At 41.2% G+C, this 19,999-nt stretch overlaps 1 protein-coding gene across 1 annotated transcript in view; it reads right to left on the reverse strand.

Annotated features, from left to right (window-relative positions):
- Nucleotides 1-19,999, reverse strand: part of LOC128696484 (lachesin-like) — a 344,218-nt gene that overhangs the window by 60,499 nt on the left and 263,720 nt on the right. The window contains exon 5 of the mRNA XM_070094758.1: nucleotides 8,329-8,616. Within this exon, the coding sequence (XP_069950859.1) occupies nucleotides 8,329-8,616 (288 nt within the window). The remainder of the gene's footprint in view (nucleotides 1-8,328; nucleotides 8,617-19,999) is intronic.

Below are 19,999 nucleotides of genomic sequence, written 5' to 3' on the forward strand. Positions count from 1 at the left end.
GAGTAACAGTCATGATGAGATGTGGGAAACTGATTAGCTGGACTTTAGTTCTAGAATTGGGAAGTATAGTTACTATATTCTTTTACAGAAAAGATACTGGTTTGGAGAGTCATCTGAACTCTGACGTCAAGACTCTTCTGCCAGGACAGTGACTGAATGAACGACGGTAAGAAAAAAAAGGCACAATACCGTGACTGGAGCATTACACAAATAACCCGCACATAGAAGTGAGGAGCTCATGACGACGCTTCAGTCCGCCTTGGACCATTTACAAAGTCACACTGTGTGACTTTGTAAATGGTCCAAGTCGGACCGAAACGTCGTCGTCAACTCCTCTCGTCTATGTGCGGGTTATTTGTGTATGAATGACGATGGAAGTGATTTTCATAGTCGAATTACGTAACCTCTGCCGGAGGTTACAATGCTGCCCTATACAATGCCTCGTACACACAACAACTCTATAAATAAAGGGGTCGTTCCTAGTCCCTGTATTATACATTAACAAAACATTTGCTGCTTTATAATAATTTGCAATTTTAACTTATTGTAATGAATTATTACTATTATTATTATTACTATTATTAGTATTACTATTATTATTATTATTATTATTATAAAAAGAAGCGCTAAACCATAAGGGTCATACAGCTTATTGTAATGGTCTCAACAAATTTTCAGGATGAATAATTTGTTCTGCACATTATTAGAAAGCCAGTGACATCTAATCTGGTGCCATTCACTGATGCATGATCCGTACAGGTTTAGCGCTTGATTTTGAATGAATTTTTTTCCCCACGCTGTTTGTTTTTGTAAACATATAGCAACAGTTTCTTCAATTCTTTTTAGGCTATTTAGACTAGCATATTCCTTTGCTGTTCTGTCCACTTTTTAAGGTCTCTTCATGTGTAAATATATTGCCATTACACTTGTAAATACATGTGTAAATACATTGCCATTGCACCTGTAAATACATGTGTAAATACGTTGCCATTACACCTGTAAATACATGTGTAAATACATTGCCATTGCACCTGTAAATACATGTGTAAATACATTGCCATTGCACCTGTAAATACATGTGTAAATACATTGCCATTGCACCTGTAAATACATGTGTAAATACATTGCCATTACACCTGTAAATACATGTGTAAATACATTGCCATTGCACCTGTAAGTACATGTGTATATGCATTGCCATTACACCTGTAAGTATATGTGTACATACACTGCCATTACACCTGCATAATCTCTCTCATAGTACCTTCTTTAGTAAGACTTGTCATCACAAATCCTCATAAACTTATTATATAGTCATAGATTTTCGAAGAGTGTATAAAAAATAACTACATTCTGGGTTTGTTTACAAGTCAAGAACTGGTTGCTTTTACAAGCCGGGTTCACAGATTCTGGCTACAATACACGATACATTTATTGTTTAAATGGAACAACAAAAGATTCCATATACTGCTCTAATATTACATGAAATGTGAAGAGCTCCAGAGGGATACATAATACCGCTGAATATTAAATGATTTGTAGCAGTGTTCAGAGGACCAACAGTTTTATTAATGTGGCGAGAGCATCGCGGTGGGAGCCTCTTCAAAGAGCATGCATTACCTACCATTAATATTCCCATGAGAACATCAACAGTCAGGCTAGTGGAAATTAACGGATGGATGTTTGAACTTCCTACATTCTCTGTGCTGACTGTCCTCAACACGTTCACAGCTTCGTGAAAGACAATGCAGTTAACTTTCCCTAGATTGATTATAACAATGCTTCTGATTTATGTTAATGAGCGTAAACATGTGGTAAGATATTACATAGGCACGAACAAGTTAGAGTTGATTAGGTTAGATCAGGTGAGGCGAGGTCAGGTCAGGTCACATAAGGCTAAGGTTTCACTAGATTAGTTAAGGATAGGTTGGGATATTTTACGTTACGTGACTTTAAATTACATTACGTTAAGTTGGGGCACGTTACTGCACTTTAGGATAGATTAGGCTAGATAATTATGTTATTTTAGATAATAATAATCTTTATTTCTTCAAGTACATGTACAAGGTATACAGGTCTAGCTGACATCAATGACATAATACTATATAGAAAGCCGCTTGTTATGCAGAGCATTTCGGGCAAATTATGCCAGTATTTTTCCAGGATGCGACCCACACCAGTCGACTAACACCCAGATACCTATTCAACTGATAGGTGAACAGAAACAGCAAATATCCTAAGGAGACACGTCCTAACGTTTCCACCCTTACAGGTGATCGAACCCCGGCCTCACTGTGTGAGCTGAGTGCACTAGCCATCGAGCTATGGGACACTTAACTTAGATTAGGTTACATTACTTTTGCTCATGTCAGGCTAGGCCAGATTAAGTCTATTTTTGGTTAAATTACGTTAGACTAGGATAGGTTATGCTATTTTTTTATTTATTATTAACACATCGGCCGTCTCCCACCAAGGTAGGGTGGCCTGAAAAAGAAAAACTTTCACCATCATTCACTTTATCACTGTCTTGACAGAGGTGCGCTTACGCTACAATTTATAAAACTGCAACATTAAAACCCCTCCTTCAGAGTGCAGACACTGTACTTCTCACCTCCAGGACTCAAGTCCAGCCTGGCGGTTTCCCTGAAGCCCTTCATAAATATTACCATACTTACATTCCAACAGCATGTCAAGTTCTAAAACTCATTTGTCTTCATTCGCTTCTATCTAACGAGCTCACGCATGCTTCCTGGAAGTCCAAGCCCCTTGCACACAAAACCCCCTCCCTCCATCCTTTCCTAGGCTGACTTCTACCCCCCATCTTTCCCTCCATTACAGATTTATGCACTCTCTCTGTCATTCTATTTTGTTCCTTCCTCTCTATATGTCTGAACCACCTCAACAACCCCTCCTCAGCCCTCTGCATAACAGTTATGGTAATCTCGCACCTCCTTCTAATTTCCGAACTATGAATTCTCTGCATTATATTCACACCACACATTGCCCTCATACACGACATCTCTACTGCCTCCAGCCTTCTCCTTGTTGCAACATACACCACCCATGCTTCGCACCCATATGGACAACGTTTTTTTGTCTCCACAGACTCCTCAAGTGCACCACTCATCTTTTTCTCCTCATCAGTTCTATGATTCACCTCATATTTCAAAGACCCATCTGCTGACGCATCCACTCCTAAATATCTGAATACATTCACCTCCTCCATACTCTCTCCCTCCAATCTGATATTCAATCTTTTGTTACACAATTTTTTTTATCCTCATTAACTTAATCTTTCCTATATTCCTATATTCACTTTTAAGTTAATTCTTTTACATACCCTTCCAAACTCTTCCACCAAACTTCGCAACTTCTCTTCAGAATCTCCCAAAAGCACAGTGTCATCAGCAAAGAGCAACTGTGACAAATCCCATTTTGTGTTAAATTCTTTGTTTTTTAACCCCACACCTCTTGCCAACATCCGAGCATTCACTTCTCTTAAAACCCCATCTATAAATATATTGAACAACCATGGTGACATCACACATTCTTGTCTAAGGCCTACTTTTACTGGGAAATAATCCCTCTCTCTCCTACATACTCTAACCTGAACCTCACTATTCTCGTAAAAACTTTTCACTGCTTTCAGTAATCTACGTCCTATTCCACACATTTGCAACATCTGCCACATTATCCCCTATCCACCTTGTCACATGCCTTTTCCAAATCCTTAAATGCCACAAAAACATCTCTACCCATATCTGAATACTGTTCACTTATATGTTTCACTGTAAACACTTGGTCTACACACCCCCTATCCTTCCAAAGACTCCATGTCCATCTGCTAACCTACTTTCCGACTTACTCTTAATTCTTTCCACAATAACTCTACCACACACTTTACCAGGTATACTCAACAGACTTACTCCCGTATAATTTTTGCACTCTTCTGTCCCCTTTGCCTTTATACAAAGGAACTATGCATTGTCTCTGCTAATCCCTAGGTACCTTACCCTCTTCCATACATTTATTAAATAAAAGCACCAATCACTCTAAAACTATATCCTCACCTGCTTTTAGCATTTCTATCTTTATCCCATCAATCCTAGCTGCCTTACCCCTTGCATTCTACCCACTGCCTCACGAACTTCCCCCACACTCAAAACTCGCTCTTCCTCACTCCTGCAATATGTTATTCCTCCTTGCCCTATACACGGAATCACAGCTTCCTTATCTTCATCAACATTTAACAATTCCTCAAAGTATTCCCTCCATCTTCCCGATACCTCTCTCCATTTAATGCCTCTCCTATCCTATATTTTTACTATTAAATCTATTTGTTCCCTAGGCTTCCTCAACTTACTAATCTCACTCCAAAACTTTTTCTTATTTTCGACAAAATTTGTTGATAACCTCGCACCAACTCTCTCTATACATTGCTTCACCAGTCTCTTAACCTCTCTTTTTCTCTCCATATACCCATCCCTCCTTGCATCACTTCTACTTTCTAAAAACCTCTCATATGCTAACTTTTCCTCTTTTACTACTCTCTTTACATCATCATTCCACCAATCGCTTTTCTTCCTTCCCTCACCCACTTTCCTGTTACGACAAACTTCTGCTGAACACTAACACTACATTCTTAGACTTATCCCATACATCTTCAACCCCCATTTCCTATTATCTCACTAGCCTATCTATCCTCCAATAGTTATTTAGATCTTACCCTAACTGCCTCCTCCTTTAGCTTATAAATCTTCACCTCTCTCTCTTACTTGCTGCTTCCATTTTCCTTGTACTCCATCTACCTTTTACTCTCACTGTAGCCACAACTAATAAGTGATATTAGGATAAAAAGTGACGTTAGGACAAATTAAATTATATTAGTCTGTGGGATTAGGTTAAGCTAGATTAGTCTACCTTTCCTCAGGCTAATTTAGGTTACATTACATTACCCTACATTATGCTAGGTAATATTAGAAAAAGTTTAGTTAATATGTATAGCATTGGCTAAGTGAGGTTAGGCTAGATTAGGATTAGGTTAGACTAGGTTAGAATATGTTAGGTTAAAAATGGTTCATTATGGAAATTTTTTAACTATACCGTCAAGTATATGAGCAAAACAGGTGGGTATCTTTACTGCTGGAACGTTTCGCTTACTTAATTGACTTCTTCAGTCGAATACAGAGGTTACTACATATGAAGCCAGCATAAACAGTGGCGAGAGAAAGATGATGTGATCAGTCCATTAGCCGTGTAGTAGTAGTGTTTGAGGTGGTTAGTTCCTCATCCTGGAGAATTCAGCTTCACAGTCCTGAACAATGTAAAGTCGATGCATCAGAAGGAATGACTATCTCAAAAACTACTGCAAGGTTGATGGGCTGATTACATCTGTACCTCACCACTGCTTCTGATATCTCCATATTTAGTCATTATGTTATCGACTGAAGAAGCCGATTGAATAGGCGAAACGGTTCAGCAATAAAAATATACAACTATTACACTACAATCTGGCATAGTGCCTGATAAGTGGAAAATGGCAAATGTAATACCTATTTACAAGGCAGGTGACAGGTCCTTGGCTTCGAACTATAGACCAATAAGCCTTACCTCCATAGTGGGAAAATTTATGGAATCAATAATTGCCGAAGCAATTCAGCTCCACAGTCCTGAATAATGTAAAGTCGATGCATCAGAAGGAATGACTATCTCAAAAACTACTGCAAGGTTGATGGGCTGATTACATCTGTACCTCACCACTGCTTCTGATATCTCCATATTTAGTCATTATGTTATCGACTGAAGAAGCCGATTGAATAGGCGAAACGGTTCAGCAATAAAAATATACAACTATTACACTACAATCTGGCATAGTGCCTGATAAGTGGAAAATGGCAAATGTAATACCTATTTACAAGGCAGGTGACAGGTCCTTGGCTTCGAACTATAGACCAATAAGCCTTACCTCCATAGTGGGAAAATTTATGGAATCAATAATTGCCGAAGCAATTCGTAGCCATCTTGATAGGTACAGATTGATTGATGATTCTCAACATGGTTTTACAAAGGGGCGTTCCTGTCTTACGAATTTACTAACTTTTTTCACTAAGGTGTTTGAGGAGGTAGATCATGGTTATGAATATGATATTGTGTATATGAACTTCAGTAAGGTTTTCGATAGAGTTCCACACCAGAGGCTATTGAAGAAACTTAGGGCACACGGAATAGGAGAAATTTTTTCCTGGGTAGAGGCATGGCTGACAAATAGACAGCAGAGTGTTTGCATAAATGGGGAGAAATCAGAATGGGGGCACGTCACAAGCGGTGTTCCTCAGGGGTCAGTGTTGGGCCCGTTGTTGTTCACAATTTACATAAACGACATAGATGAGGGAATAAATAGCAACATAAGCAAATTTGCTGATGACACCAAAATAGGCCGTCCAATTCATTCTAATGAGGACATTCGAGCACTCCAGGATGATTTGAATAGACTGACGCAATGGTCGGAGAAGTGGCAGATGCAGTTTAATATTGACAAATGCAAAGTTCTAAATGTTGGACAGTTAAATAACCATGCCACATATAAACTAAATAATGTAGATCTTAATACTACCGATTGCGAAAAGGATTTAGGAGTTCTGGTTAGCAGTAATCTAAAACCAAGACAACAGTGCATTAGTGTTCGCAATAAAGCTAACAGAATTCTTGGCTTCATATCTTGAAGTATAAATAATAGAAGTCCTCAGGTTGTTCTTCAACTCTATATATCCTTGGTTAGGCCTCATTTACACTATGCTGCTCAGTTCTGGTCACCGTATTACAGAATGGAAATAAATGCTCTAGAAAACGTACAAAGGAGGATGACAAAGATGATCCCATGTATTAGAAATCTTCCCTATGAGGATAGACTGAGGGCCCTGAATCTGCACTCTCTCGAAAGGCGTAGAATTAGGGAGGATATGATCGAAGTGTATAAATGGAAAACAGGAATAAATAAAGAGGATGTAAATAGGGTGCTGAAAATTTCCAGCCAAGACAGGACTCGCAGCAATGGTTTCAAGTTTGAAAAATTCAGATTCAGGAAGGATATAGGAAAGCACTGGTTTGGTAATAGAGTTGTGGATGAGTGGAACAAACTCCCGAGTACAGTTATTGAGGCTAAAATGTTGTGTAGTTTTAAAAATAGGTTAGATAAATACATGAGTGGGTGTGGGTTGGACCTGACTAGCTTTGCTGCTGGGTCTGGTACAGCGCTCCATCCTTGAATGGAAATGACCAGACTGGGTGGGTCATTGGGATAATCCGCGGGGTGGGTCATTGGTCTAATCCGGGGGGGAGGACATGGACCTGCTCCGCGTGGGTCAGTGGGCCTGTTGCAGTGTTCCTTCTTTCTTATGTTCTTATGTCTTATTTATCTGAGATGAGTTAGGCTAGGATAGTCAACTTTACGGTGGAATAAGATAGGTTAGGTTAAATTATGTTAGGATAGGTTAGGTTAGAGCTGGATTAGCTTGTAGGTCGTTTATTTTAAACTTTAAGCTTACTCTTCTATTTTATTTTGTATTTTATTAACACATCGGCCGTCTCCCACCAAGGCAGGGTGGCCAGAAAAAGAAAAACTTTCATCATTCACTCCATCACTGCCTTGCCAGAGGCGCGCTTACACTACATTTATAAAAGTGCAACATTAACACCCTTCCTTCTATTTTATTATCTCTTCACAATTTTTACTATAACAGTAATTCTCGTAAAGAGTAATTGAAGTTATTCTTTGTTTGAGAACTACGACTAGTGATATTTTACTGCAGTAAGTTACTTGTTTCCCTCTTACTCCCTGACCTGCCAGATCCCTTGCGGGAATTAAAAGTGCTAATATATGGATAGTACATGGGAAAAGAAGATAAAATATAATAATAGAATTACAAACAATATGTTAGATAAACGGATACAAGTGATACAGCTTTCTCAAGCCGTAAGTGTCTAACAAAGCTTCTATACTCTCAGCAACACAATACAGCAGTTAGACCTCTATACTCTTTATCAACAAAAATATTAAATCTTGGAGTCTGAGGTCTATAATCTCACCAACAACAACTTACGATTGCTTAGCTTGTATATCACACCAATAACAACTTACGGTAGACTAGGGTGTATAATCTCACTAACAACTTTCGCTAGTCTGGCATATGCAATCTAAATAAACAACAACTTACGATATTCTAACGCCCATAATTTCACCAAAAAAAATCCAACGATCGTCTCGCGTCCGTACTCTTAACAAGAGCAACTATCCATAGTCAAGCATATATAATTTTATCAAGAACTTACCGTAAAGTCTTACATTACTTTCTGTCTCTCCGAGGGAGTTCTTGGCAGTGCAGACGTAGGTTCCGAAGTCTTCCTTGTGCCTCAAATTCCTCAGCAGAAGCTTCATGGTGGTGGTGTAGCCGTCTCGTAGCTCTTGAGTCTCCTGTCTGCTGGAGTTGATCAGCAGTTGATTGTTAAATCGCCAGAAGTGAACAGCATTTGGGAAGGCTGCCACCTGGCACTCCAGGGTCACTGAGGTGCCTACCGGGGCACCCACCAGCTGGTTGGGCACAGTGATCAGTGGCGCAACTGTCAATACATTAACAAACATTGAGAGGCTGAGAAGCAGTTTTAGTATTGTCATGCTCAAAGTTATTACTATTCCAGACTTATAATTAAGTTTTTATTCATTCTCTCTCTCTCTCTCTCTCTCTCTCTCTCTCTCTCTCTCTCTCTCTCTCTCTCTCTCTCTCTCTCTCTCTCTCGGCATGGATGTACTCACCTATTACTGGGTCCTCTCTCTCCAAGCTCCATGAGTTTTATCATACCTCGTCTTCAAGCTATGTATGGTTCCTGCCTCCACTACGTCACTTACTAGACTTTTCCATTTCCTGACAATTCTATGACTAAAGAAATACTTCCTTACATCTCTAAGACTCATCTGAGTCCTCAACTTAAAACTGTGACCCCCATGTTTCTGTGTCCCATCTCTGGAACACCCTGTCTCTGTCCACCTTGTTAATTCCTAGCAGTATTTTGTATGTCGTCATCATGTTTCCCCTATCCTTCCTGTCTTCCAGTATAGTCAGGCAGATTTTCTTTAACCTTTCTTCGTAGGGCATTCCCCTTAGCACTTGAACTAGTCTTGTTGCACACCTTTGCACTTTTTATAATATCTTGACGTGCTTGACCAGGTGTGACTTCCAAACTGGTGATGCATACAGATCCTTTTCCTTGCGTGAGGCTTGCAGTCTTTGGCTACCTAGCTTAAACTCTGTCTGCAGTCTTCTTTGCCCATCCCCGCTCTTCATGACTTTTCATTTGGCCGGGTTAAATTCGAGTAGTCAGTTGCTGGACCAGGCTTGTAGTCTGACCAGGTCTCTTTGTAGTCCTGCCTGATCCTCGACCGTGCGCGCGCGCGCGCGCGCGTGTGTGTGTGTGTGTGTGTGTGGACGTGCTTGTATTTTTTGTGGGTGTGTCTGGCAGAGGGAGGGAGAAGAAGGAGGGAGGTGAAAGTTAAGACACATGTGCAACATATGGATATCTTTATTGTAGACGTTTCGCCATCCAGTGGCTTTATCAATACAGATTCTAGGACATAATAGGAAGACAGTAGAACTATATACAAAAGATGAGGTAATCAGTCCCTCAGCCTTGGAGTTAGTGTTCACAGCATCGTGGTGGAGGAGAATCTGGAGCAAAGCCAAGAAGACTGGCGGTTATATAGGCGTCAGTGGATAGGGACGGGCAGCAGACGAGGGCATAGTCACTGGTAGGAGGGACTGATTACTCATCTTTTGTATATAGTTCTACTGTCTTCCTATTATGTCCTAGAATCTGTATTGATAAAGCCACTGGATGGCGAAACGTCTACAATAAAGATATCCATATGTTGCACATGTGTCTTAACTTTCATATTGTCGGTATTTTATACCTTTCTTGCACAAGGAGGGAGGTAGAGAGATGGGGGAGGGATTGAGAGTGGGAGAGAGAGACAGTGGCAAATGGGGAGAGAGGGAGATGATGTAGGTAACAGCTCTTAGCTTGCCAATAAAGTTAGGAATCCTTAACCTGTAAATAGCTTGTCAATAAAGCTAGGGATCCTTATCCTTGTCAAACCCTGTGTAAAAAAAGGGGTGGGTAAGAATGAGAGAGGGAGGGTGGGGGAAAGGGAAAAGTATGGGAAGGGAAAGAGGGGAAAACAGGGGGAGACGAAGAGTGTGTGTAGGTATGTGTGTATGTGGAGTAGGGGGAGGGAGAGGGGGAAGGGAGGTAGGGGGAAGGGAGGTAGGGAGAAGGGGAAAAGGAGAGGGGGAAGGGAGGTAGGGGGAAGGGAGGTAGGGAGAAGGGGAAAAGGAGAGGGGGAAGGGAGGTAGGGAGAAGGGGAAAAGGAGAGGGGGAAGGGCGGTAGGGAGAAGGGGAAAAGGAGAGGGGGAAGGGAGGTAGGGAGAATGGGAAAGGGAATGAGAAAGAGTGGGAGGGGGAGACAGTGGCGACAGTGATATGGAGGGGGGAAAGTGGAGGGAATAAGGGGAGAGGGGGAGCGAGAGTTAAATAGCGGGGCAGAGAGAAGGCATGAGAAAGAGAGGGAGAGGGAGAAATAGAGGGAGGGAAAGAGCGAGAGAGAACAAGGAGGGAGAGGAGCAAGGGAAGGAATGAGGGGGAGAGTGAGGGGGAGAGTGGGGGACAGTGTATGTGTGAGAATGTATGGGTGTGGGTCGCTCTGTGTGTGGACTTGTACTCACCTAATTGTACTCACCTAATTGTGGTTGCAGGGGTCGATACTCAGCTCCTGGCCCCGCCTCTTCACTGATCGCTACTAGGTCCTCTCCCTCTCTGCTTCCTGGGCTTTGTCATACCTCTTCTTAAAACTATGTATGGTTCCTGCCTCCACTACTTCACTTGCTAGGCTATTCCACTTCCTGACGACTCTATGACTGAAGAAATACTTCCTAACGTCCCTGTGACTCGTCTGAGTCTTCAGTTTCCAGTTGTGACCCCTTGTTTCTGTGTCCCCTCTCTGGAGCATCCTATCTCTGTCCACCTTGTCTATTCCCCGCAGTATCTTGTATGACGTTATCATGCCTCCCCTGATCCTTCTGTCCTCCAGTGTCGTCAGTCCGATTTCCCTCAACCTTTTCTCGTACGACGTTCCCCTGAGCTCTGGGACTAGCCTTGTTACAAACCTTTGTTCTTTCTCTAACTTCTTGACGTGCTTTACCAGGTGTGGGTTCCAGACTGGTCTTGTGTGTGTGTGTGTATGTGTGTGGGAACATGTGTGTGGAACTACATGTATGTATATGAGTGTGGGTTTACTGAGTATGTGAAAGTAGTGGGTAGGAGTGTGTGAGTGAGGTGCAGTTTGTGTGTTCTGCAGTGTATGTGGAGTTTGCGTATTACACGTGGTCATCCGTGCTCCTCTGACCTGACCCACAACCCCCTACTAGTTTATGCCTTCTATACTTACCCTTCATCCTAGTCTAATAGACACCTGTCTGCTCGCCCTGTTCTGTAATAAATTACCAATTACTATTCGTTACTGAGTACTTGTTAACCTATTCTTTGTCGTACTAGGAGAGTTGGACCATTCACGAACAGCTTGGCGGTTACCTGGAAAACTCACACCCGATTCCATGAAAACCATGCATAGGTGAGATACTAGCGATGCAGCCTGTAGCAACCTATAGATTGTCCAACTTGTCGTGATGTCCTGGCGTATATCCACTTCCGTTTCTTGTCGATATATAATCCTATTCACTGTATTCTTTCACTGGTCACACACTGATTTCACTTTATCTTTCTTGGGTGACACATGAGGCCACACTAGGCCTGCCGTCTCTGACTTGCGCCACCAAATATCTCTTTCAAGTTCACTTATAAAATTGCGGCTCTCCCCACACTTATATGACTCAGGACAACTTGTAAATCATTTCTAAGGTTGTTCACTACTCAGACACACTTAATGACCACTGCAGTAACCTTAGGTAGCACACAAAATGCTTAAATTCGCAAAGCACTAAGGTTGTGACTCGCGCGCGCGCGCGCGCGCGTGTGTGTGTGTCTGTGTGTGTGTGTGTGTGTGAACAACTAGTGAAAATTGAGATGATCCACTGCCTCCCTGAGGCGATTTATAAGTACACAAACTGGTATATTTCATTGCTTAATATGTTACACAAGTTTTCAAAGCTACATTGATGGTACAAAAGACAAATAACCCGCATGTAGGAGAATGAGACTTATGGCGATGTTTCGGTCCGACTTCGACCATTAACTAGTCGCTGAAATATCATCATAAGTTTAATTTTCTGTGTGTGTGGGATATTTGTTCCTGTCAAGGTATTGTGCCTTTTTATTCTTTGTTAATGGAACAACGACAGTGGAGTACATAAAGCACAATGTTTGAGGCACAAATTACAGGAACACAGATGTTTGTCAACAATTACCCACGTCCTGATAGCGCTTACCCAGGATACAAAAGGCATTACCCCTCTGTACTGCAACACTGAGCATGTGGAAGAGGAAAGAAGCTGCTCTGAAACTCTTAATTGCCCTGATGAGTCTTTTACCCAACTCTACGAAATTTGGACGAACTTTTTACCCCATGAGCCGAGGGTCTCTGAGCCTATGGGAGCAAACACGTAATGATGGTCAACTTCACCATTTTTTTCTAAATCGAACCCCTGGCAAGTATACTAACCTGCTAGTTTCAAAACTCGCTTGCCAGGGGTTTGATTCCTACTTTCAGCGAGTTTTACGAATAAGGTTCTGTGTCTCCACACAAGCCTCGTTGCACTAAATACCTTTTCTCATTGTCTAGTTTATGGTAAACCTCGTATATCACAGATCCAGCTGCCAACAACTCCACTTCCTAATATCTGAATCTGAATGCATTCAGATCATTTCTACACATCCATTGTATATAAGGGTCCAGTCTGAATATGCTCTCTTTTGCATTTAAATAAATATTTAAGTGGCCTTATTGTCAAAAGTGCGAGAGTGAAGCGTATTTCGTGACCTGGCAAATAATGTCTCAAGGGATTACCAACTTGATATATTTAGTTATTTTTATTCAATTCCTTTTTTCTTATAAAATTCGATATAATACCGCGATTATGAGTGTTTTAGTACAAACGTAGCAGCTGGTGCGATGTCACCCTAGCTGACTTCTGCAATAGCACGAAATAAGGTAGCTGAAGACAAAATCTCCTTGGTTTACACTGACTTTCTAGTAAGTTAATTCAGGTACACACAAATACAGTTACATACATTATCATACATAGCAGCATTTAGGTGTAGAGAACCTAGGATAACCCCAAAAAATCAGTGACTTATTTCCAATGGGGTCCTTCAGTTAGTTCTGCAGGTCGACATAAGCCGTACCTGATATTCATCTTTCATTTTGTAAATATATTTACAAATCATCATTATTTTCTAGAGGGGGAACTGAATTAGGAAACATATTTAATATATTGCCATAGTGTTCAGATTTGTTTTTGTTTAACGAATTTTTAAGTGAACGTGATTTGGAGTTTCAATATTTTGCGCTTGACTCTCTACCGTAAAGTTAACGAGAACATTTATGATGGGAATGTATGTGTGTGTGTATAGTGAGAGTATTCTTAAGTGTGTAACGAGTGTATAGTTTGTTCTTGAGTGTGTAGTGAGTGTATACTTGTGTGTGGTGAGTGTATACCTGACTGTGGGTAGTGAGTGTATACCTGATTGTGTGTAGTAAGTGTTTGCTTGTGTGTAGTGAGTGTATACCTGTGTGTAGTGAGTGTATACTTGTGTGTAGTGAGTGTATACTTGAGTGTGGTGGGTGTATACCTGACTGTGGGTAGTGAGTGTATACCTGATTGTGTGTAGTGTTTGCTTGATTGTGTGTAGTGAGTGTATACCTGTGTGTAGTGAGTGTATACTTGTGTGTAGTGAGTGTATACCTGACTGTGGGTAGTGAGTGTATACCTGATCGTGTGTAGTAAGTGTTTGCTTGATTGTGTGTAGTGAGTGTATACCTGTGTGTAGTGAGTGTATACTTGTGTGTGGTGGGTGTATACCTGACTGTGGGTAGTGAGTGTATACCTGATTGTGTGTAGTAAGTGTATACTTGATTGTGTGTAGTGAGTGTATACCTGTGTGTAGTGAGTGTATACTTGTGTGTAGTGAGTGTATACCTGACTGTGGGTAGTGAGTGTATACCTGATCGTGTGTAGTAAGTGTTTGCTTGACTGTGTGTAGTGAGTGTATACCTGACTGGGTGTAATGAGTGTATGCCTGACTGTGTGTAGTAATTGTATACCTGACTGTGGGTAGTGAGTGTATACCTGACTGTGGGTAGTGAGTGCGTATCTGACTGTGTAGTGAGTGTGTATCTGTGTGTAGTGAGTGTATAATTGACTGTGTAGTAAGTGTATACTTGATTGTGTGTAGCGAGTGTATACCTGACTGTGTGTAGTGAGTGTATACCTGACTGTGGGTAGTGAGTGTATACCTGACTGTGGGTAGTGAGTGCGTACCTGACTGTGTAGTGAGTGTGTACCTGTGTGTAGTGAGTGTATAATTGACTGTGTAGTAAGTGTATACTTGATTGTGTGTAATGAGTGTATACCTGACTGGTGTAGTGAGAGTATACCTGACAGTGTGTAGTGAGTGCGTACCTGACTGTGTGTAGTGAGTGTGTACCTGACTGTGTAGTGAGTGTATAATTGACTGTGTAGTAAGTGTATACTTGACTGTGTGCAGTGAGTGCATACCTGACTGTGTGTAGTGAGTGTATACTTGTGTGTAGTGAGTGTATACTTGTGTGTAGTGAGTGTATACTTGACTGTGTGTAGTGAATGTATTCTTCACTGTGTATGAGTGTATTTTTCACTGTGTATGAGTGTATTCTTGAGTGCGTAGTGAGTGTATGTTGAGCAGTGAGTGAGTGTGTAGTAATTGTACGGTGATTTATCTCATTCTCATGTTTTCATATTGTCGTCAATATATTTCTCACCCTGAGTTTCTCACCCTGAGTTTCTCACCCAGAGTTTCTCACCCTGAGCTTCTCACCCTGAGTTTCTCACCCTGAGTTTCTCACCCTGAGTTTCTCACCCTGAGTTTCTCACCCAGAGTTTCTCACCCTGAGCTTCTCACCCAGAGTTTCTCACCCTGAGCTTCTCACCCTGAGTTTCTCACCCTGAGTTTCTCACCCTGAGCTTCTCACCCAGAGTTTCTCACCCTGAGCTTCTCACCCTGAGTTTCTCACCCAGAGTTTCTCACCCTGAGCTTCTCACCCTGAGTTTCTCACCCTGAGCTTCTCACCCTGAGTTTCTCACCCAGAGTTTCTCACCCTGAGCTTCTCACCCTGAGTTTCTCACCCTGAGCTTCTCACCCTGAGCTTCTCACCCTGAGTTTCTCACCCTGAATTTCTCACCCTGAGTTTCTCACCCTGAGTTTCTCACCCTGAGTTTCTCACCCTGAGTTTCTCACCCTGAGTTTCTCACCCTGAGCTTCTCACCCTGAGCTTCTCACCCTGAGCTTCTCACCCTGAGTTTCTCACCCTGAGTTTCTCACCCTGAGTTTCTCACCCTGAGTTTCTCACCCTGAGTTTCTCACCCTGAGTTTCTCACCCTGAGTTTCTCACCCTGAGCTTCTCACCCTGAGCTTCTCACCCTGAGTTTCTCACCCTGAGTTTCTCACCCTGAGTTTCTCACCCTGAGTTTCTCACCCTGAGTTTCTCACCCTGAGTTTCTCACCCTGAGTTTCTCACCCTGAGTTTCTCACCCTGAGTTTCTCACCCTGAGCTTCCAGTGTAGGAGACGGAAGGATCGCTTTACTTCAGTCAAATACGTATAAAATGTCCTCGAGAATAACTTAAGTACATCTTGATTATTATTATTGTCAAAACCACTGGAAAGCGCTAATTCCGCAGGGGTCACACAACGAATGGTGAATGGGAAGTAATGGGAATAATTTAAAAGAACGGAGGATAGTATCTGTTACGGTGAAGAAGATATCTTTACCCGAGTGACACTTGTGACACCAGGGTGGTACTTGTGACACCGGGGTGACACTTGTGACACCAGGGTGGTACTTGTGACACCAGGGTGACACTTGTGACTCCAGGGTGACACTTGTGACACCAGGGTGATACTTGTGACACCAGGGTGATACTTGTGACACCAGGGTGATACTTGTGACACCAGGGTGACACTTGTGACACCAGGGTGGTACTTGTGACACCAGAGTGACACTTGTTACACCAAGGTGACACCAGAGTGACACTTGTGACACCAGGGTGGTACTTGTGACACCAGGGTTCTTGAATGGAGATTTCGTAGGATAAGGTAGACACACTTGTAGGATGGTAGGTGTATTGTCAGACTGAGATGAGAGATGGAGCCCCGGTGCCAAGCCTGTTCACGTTCTGTAGGTCTGCCGCCGACTGAGAGCGGGACAGAGGAATGGGCCTCCTCGTGAGCAACCCGTGACGTCACACAAGCCACAGGGCCTACGAGGGATCTCGTGTCTAAAGCACAGGGATGATACTAATATGCTATGCTATATAATACTGGGAATACAGGGATCAGCAACTATGCTGACAGCTCGGTCACGTTACGTATGTCGTCCCGACATACACTACTATCTATAGGCTGAACAGGCAGGCGGATCTGGGCTGATTCTATACAATAACAAATGCATATATAACTTAGAACTAATGGATGGTACAACATGATTTTGACGTAATGGGTGTTAACGTAATCATTACAAACTATAAGTACAAATCATTATACAATATGGATGGAATTGATCGATCGATCTGTATTCATGCACTCTACGGATTCTGAGGAAGAATAATTATATACAAAGAAGTGTTTAACAGAAAGGCAGATTCGGTGCACACAAATCTAGACTGTTAATTCTCAGAATACGGAGGGAACGTGAACACGAAAATTTCTGACAAACTGATCAGCAAATAATAAAACACACAATTGACAAATTCATTCATCTCGGACATCTAATTATACAGACTATGTACATTTAAACCCAATTCTGCGAGGGTAAGGTTTACGTATGCAGAATGGTTATCATCTCTGGGAGGGTCGAATTCCTCTGCAATGGCTAACACATGCCTTGACTGAGAGAGATCTGAACGAGTATCTACAAAAGATACAACTACAATCACTAGTGACTGTGGAATTACTAACTCGTCTGCTAGGAGTACTCAACTCGACTATTCGATACAGTAATTCTTGGCTCATTACAAAGTCACTAATGGGTACTGGTGGCTTCACAGTAAGAATAAGCTCTTCCTGGAGCAGGAATCGAATCACACCAGAACACAAGGGATCGGTTCTCTGGGCATTTTTGACATCCTCGACAGTAAATGGAGGATCTGCAGTAACTACACTAACGTGTCGTGATAAAGCATCTGCGACTACATTTGACTTGCCAGGTAAATTTTCAAAAGTGGAATTGAACTCTTGGATAGTCAAGGTCCATCTGGCTAACCTTCCAGTAGGCTGTTTGTTCTGGAATAAAGGTAACAGTTCTTCCTTACTGGAGGAAAGAACAAACTCGGTGGGGTGGATGACTCCCCCCGGTTGAAAAAAAAAATTAACGCTATAACACGCAATATGAGCAAGGGAGAACGAATCTACTATCTCAACTGCAAGCACAGGAGAAAGAAATGAACACGGTGAACAATGCTGATATTCAATCTGAGTCGCACACAGTGACACGAGGTATCAGCTATAAAGAAACTACACTTACAAACGTTAACATGTGAAAGTTACTCGAGAAATAACTTCTTACGATGCACTGATTACTGTCAACTAGGATGGGATCACCATCTGGAACATTAGGAACAACAACAGACACTCTAGTGAGAGCACTAGCTGTAACAGAGACGTCTTTCTGCAGACAGCATGTCACATCAACAAGAGATGGCATTACTAGTTGCAAGTAATCGTTTTCTGACAAGGCATCCCCTGTGGAGAAACTACTACTCGAACTAGCAGTCATTGCAGGGATAGGCTGTGCACTCAAGGCAGTCTGAGTGTCCCCGGACACTTGAGGCAATGGAACACTATCCTGCAAGTCTGAAGGTATAGGTGGAACACAGATGGGAATGACAGAATTACTAGTGCCTGACCGCTCGGCTACGTTAATAAGTAATTCACGGATCTATAGGAACTTAATCTGAACTTCACATTTCGCAGCACTTTAACAAATCTCAGATACAAGCTGTGAGAACAAACACATTGCTCAAGGGCTAGGTATTGTCTTTCAGTCAGTAAGGGAATGTTGGTACTGTGGACTGATTCATATTGACTTTGACTGGAATGATACACTAAGTGAACGTTCAAAAGTGACTGGGACATCTTCTCAGTGAAAATACTGAAGGGCATAAGTCAAAAAAAAAACAGAGAGAATGACACAGTAAGCTTAAATGGAAAAAAATGCTTAACTATTCTGCATAAGTAATTAAAAATTGACAAGTTACACAGTAAGCAAAGAACTCACACAAGAAGAATATGCAACTTAACAAACACTGAAAATCAAGAGAACTTGTACTTTGCTCAAATCTAATTTGCTCAATTTTTACTTTAAATTGAATAAATGGCACAGTGAGTTGTCTTTACTTTCAATGCAACAAGGAAAATACACAATAAAATAATAAAATGGACTCAATAAACTTGTGCAAAAATTAAAACAAACACACAATTCGCTGAAATAAAAATTAAAATGACAGACAGAATAAAATACTATGCACAGAACAGAGCATAAGAAACTGCACTGTAAGAAACTGTATTGCACAACACTGCATAAAATTTTCTGCAAGAAAAACTTTAATAGCAACACAATATTTGCACAAGAATTATTGCAAAATGAGTCTATGTGCAATAATAAAAATTATAACACACAAGAAAAGAAATATATCAAGGAATGAACACTTTAACTCTTAACTGCACTTAAACAACAAGCAAAAGAACAATTTACTTTAGAAGGAGAACTTAAAAATTGCACTAAGAGTGAATTTGTTCAATAAAATATGAAAAAAATAATAGGTGCAAAAAATACATAACAAAACAGAGGGTTGAACACTTACAGTGATGCAGAACACATCAACATACACACAATACTAGAATTTTCTTGCAATGAAACTTGATGTTTTAAAAAATTTTGTAAACAGATTTCTTGCTGGAGCTTTTAAAAAAATGGCACTATTGTCTGTGGAAATAAGACAAATTAAACACTGGCTGAATAAAGGAATATGAACACAAGAATGTTCAACACACAGGGAACAAACAAAAATACACAATTGCTAGGAAGAAAAAAAAAATAACAGACAACACTGATTTGTGATGCAGAATATGAGGTGAAAAATTTACTGAGTTAATACACTGGAATTCTGAAGTTTAAACACAAGTTCTATATTGCTCATATGTTGCACACACAACAAAGGAAACACTAAGTACTTACTTCAAGTGTGTATAAAAAGATACACAACACAAGAGATATAAAATAATGCACGAAAATTAACACTGAATTAAGGAGATTAAAAGAAATTAATGCAATCAGTACATGATAAACACTGAGTCTGATCAAGAGTCACTGAATGTCACTAAGAGAAAAATTCACTGGGAACACAAAAGAAATGTCTCAACACTCGCAAATGTCTCTAAAAAAAAAATATTATCGCTGTAACACTTGAAAAAAATGAGATTGATGGATTGTTTATATCGTCTTGCTGCTGTCCTCTGCACAGATGATCGTAGAATTGCGCTTAAATCGGCGAGAGACAACACATAGGAGGCTTTATAAAGATGGCGCGCCACTCTCTAGCTCTTGACCCCCTATGTGGTCCTTAAAATATGGTGCTACAACCCTTAGCAGTGCACCAAAACACTGATGAGGTAGGTGAGTTGTAATGGCCGACTGTAGTTGGGATTTGTGGGTAATGGCTGAGCGAGGCGTCTGAGACCGG

Source organism: Cherax quadricarinatus, chromosome 47 (assembly GCF_038502225.1).
Source record: "Cherax quadricarinatus isolate ZL_2023a chromosome 47, ASM3850222v1, whole genome shotgun sequence".
NCBI classification, from domain to species: domain Eukaryota; kingdom Metazoa; phylum Arthropoda; class Malacostraca; order Decapoda; family Parastacidae; genus Cherax; species Cherax quadricarinatus.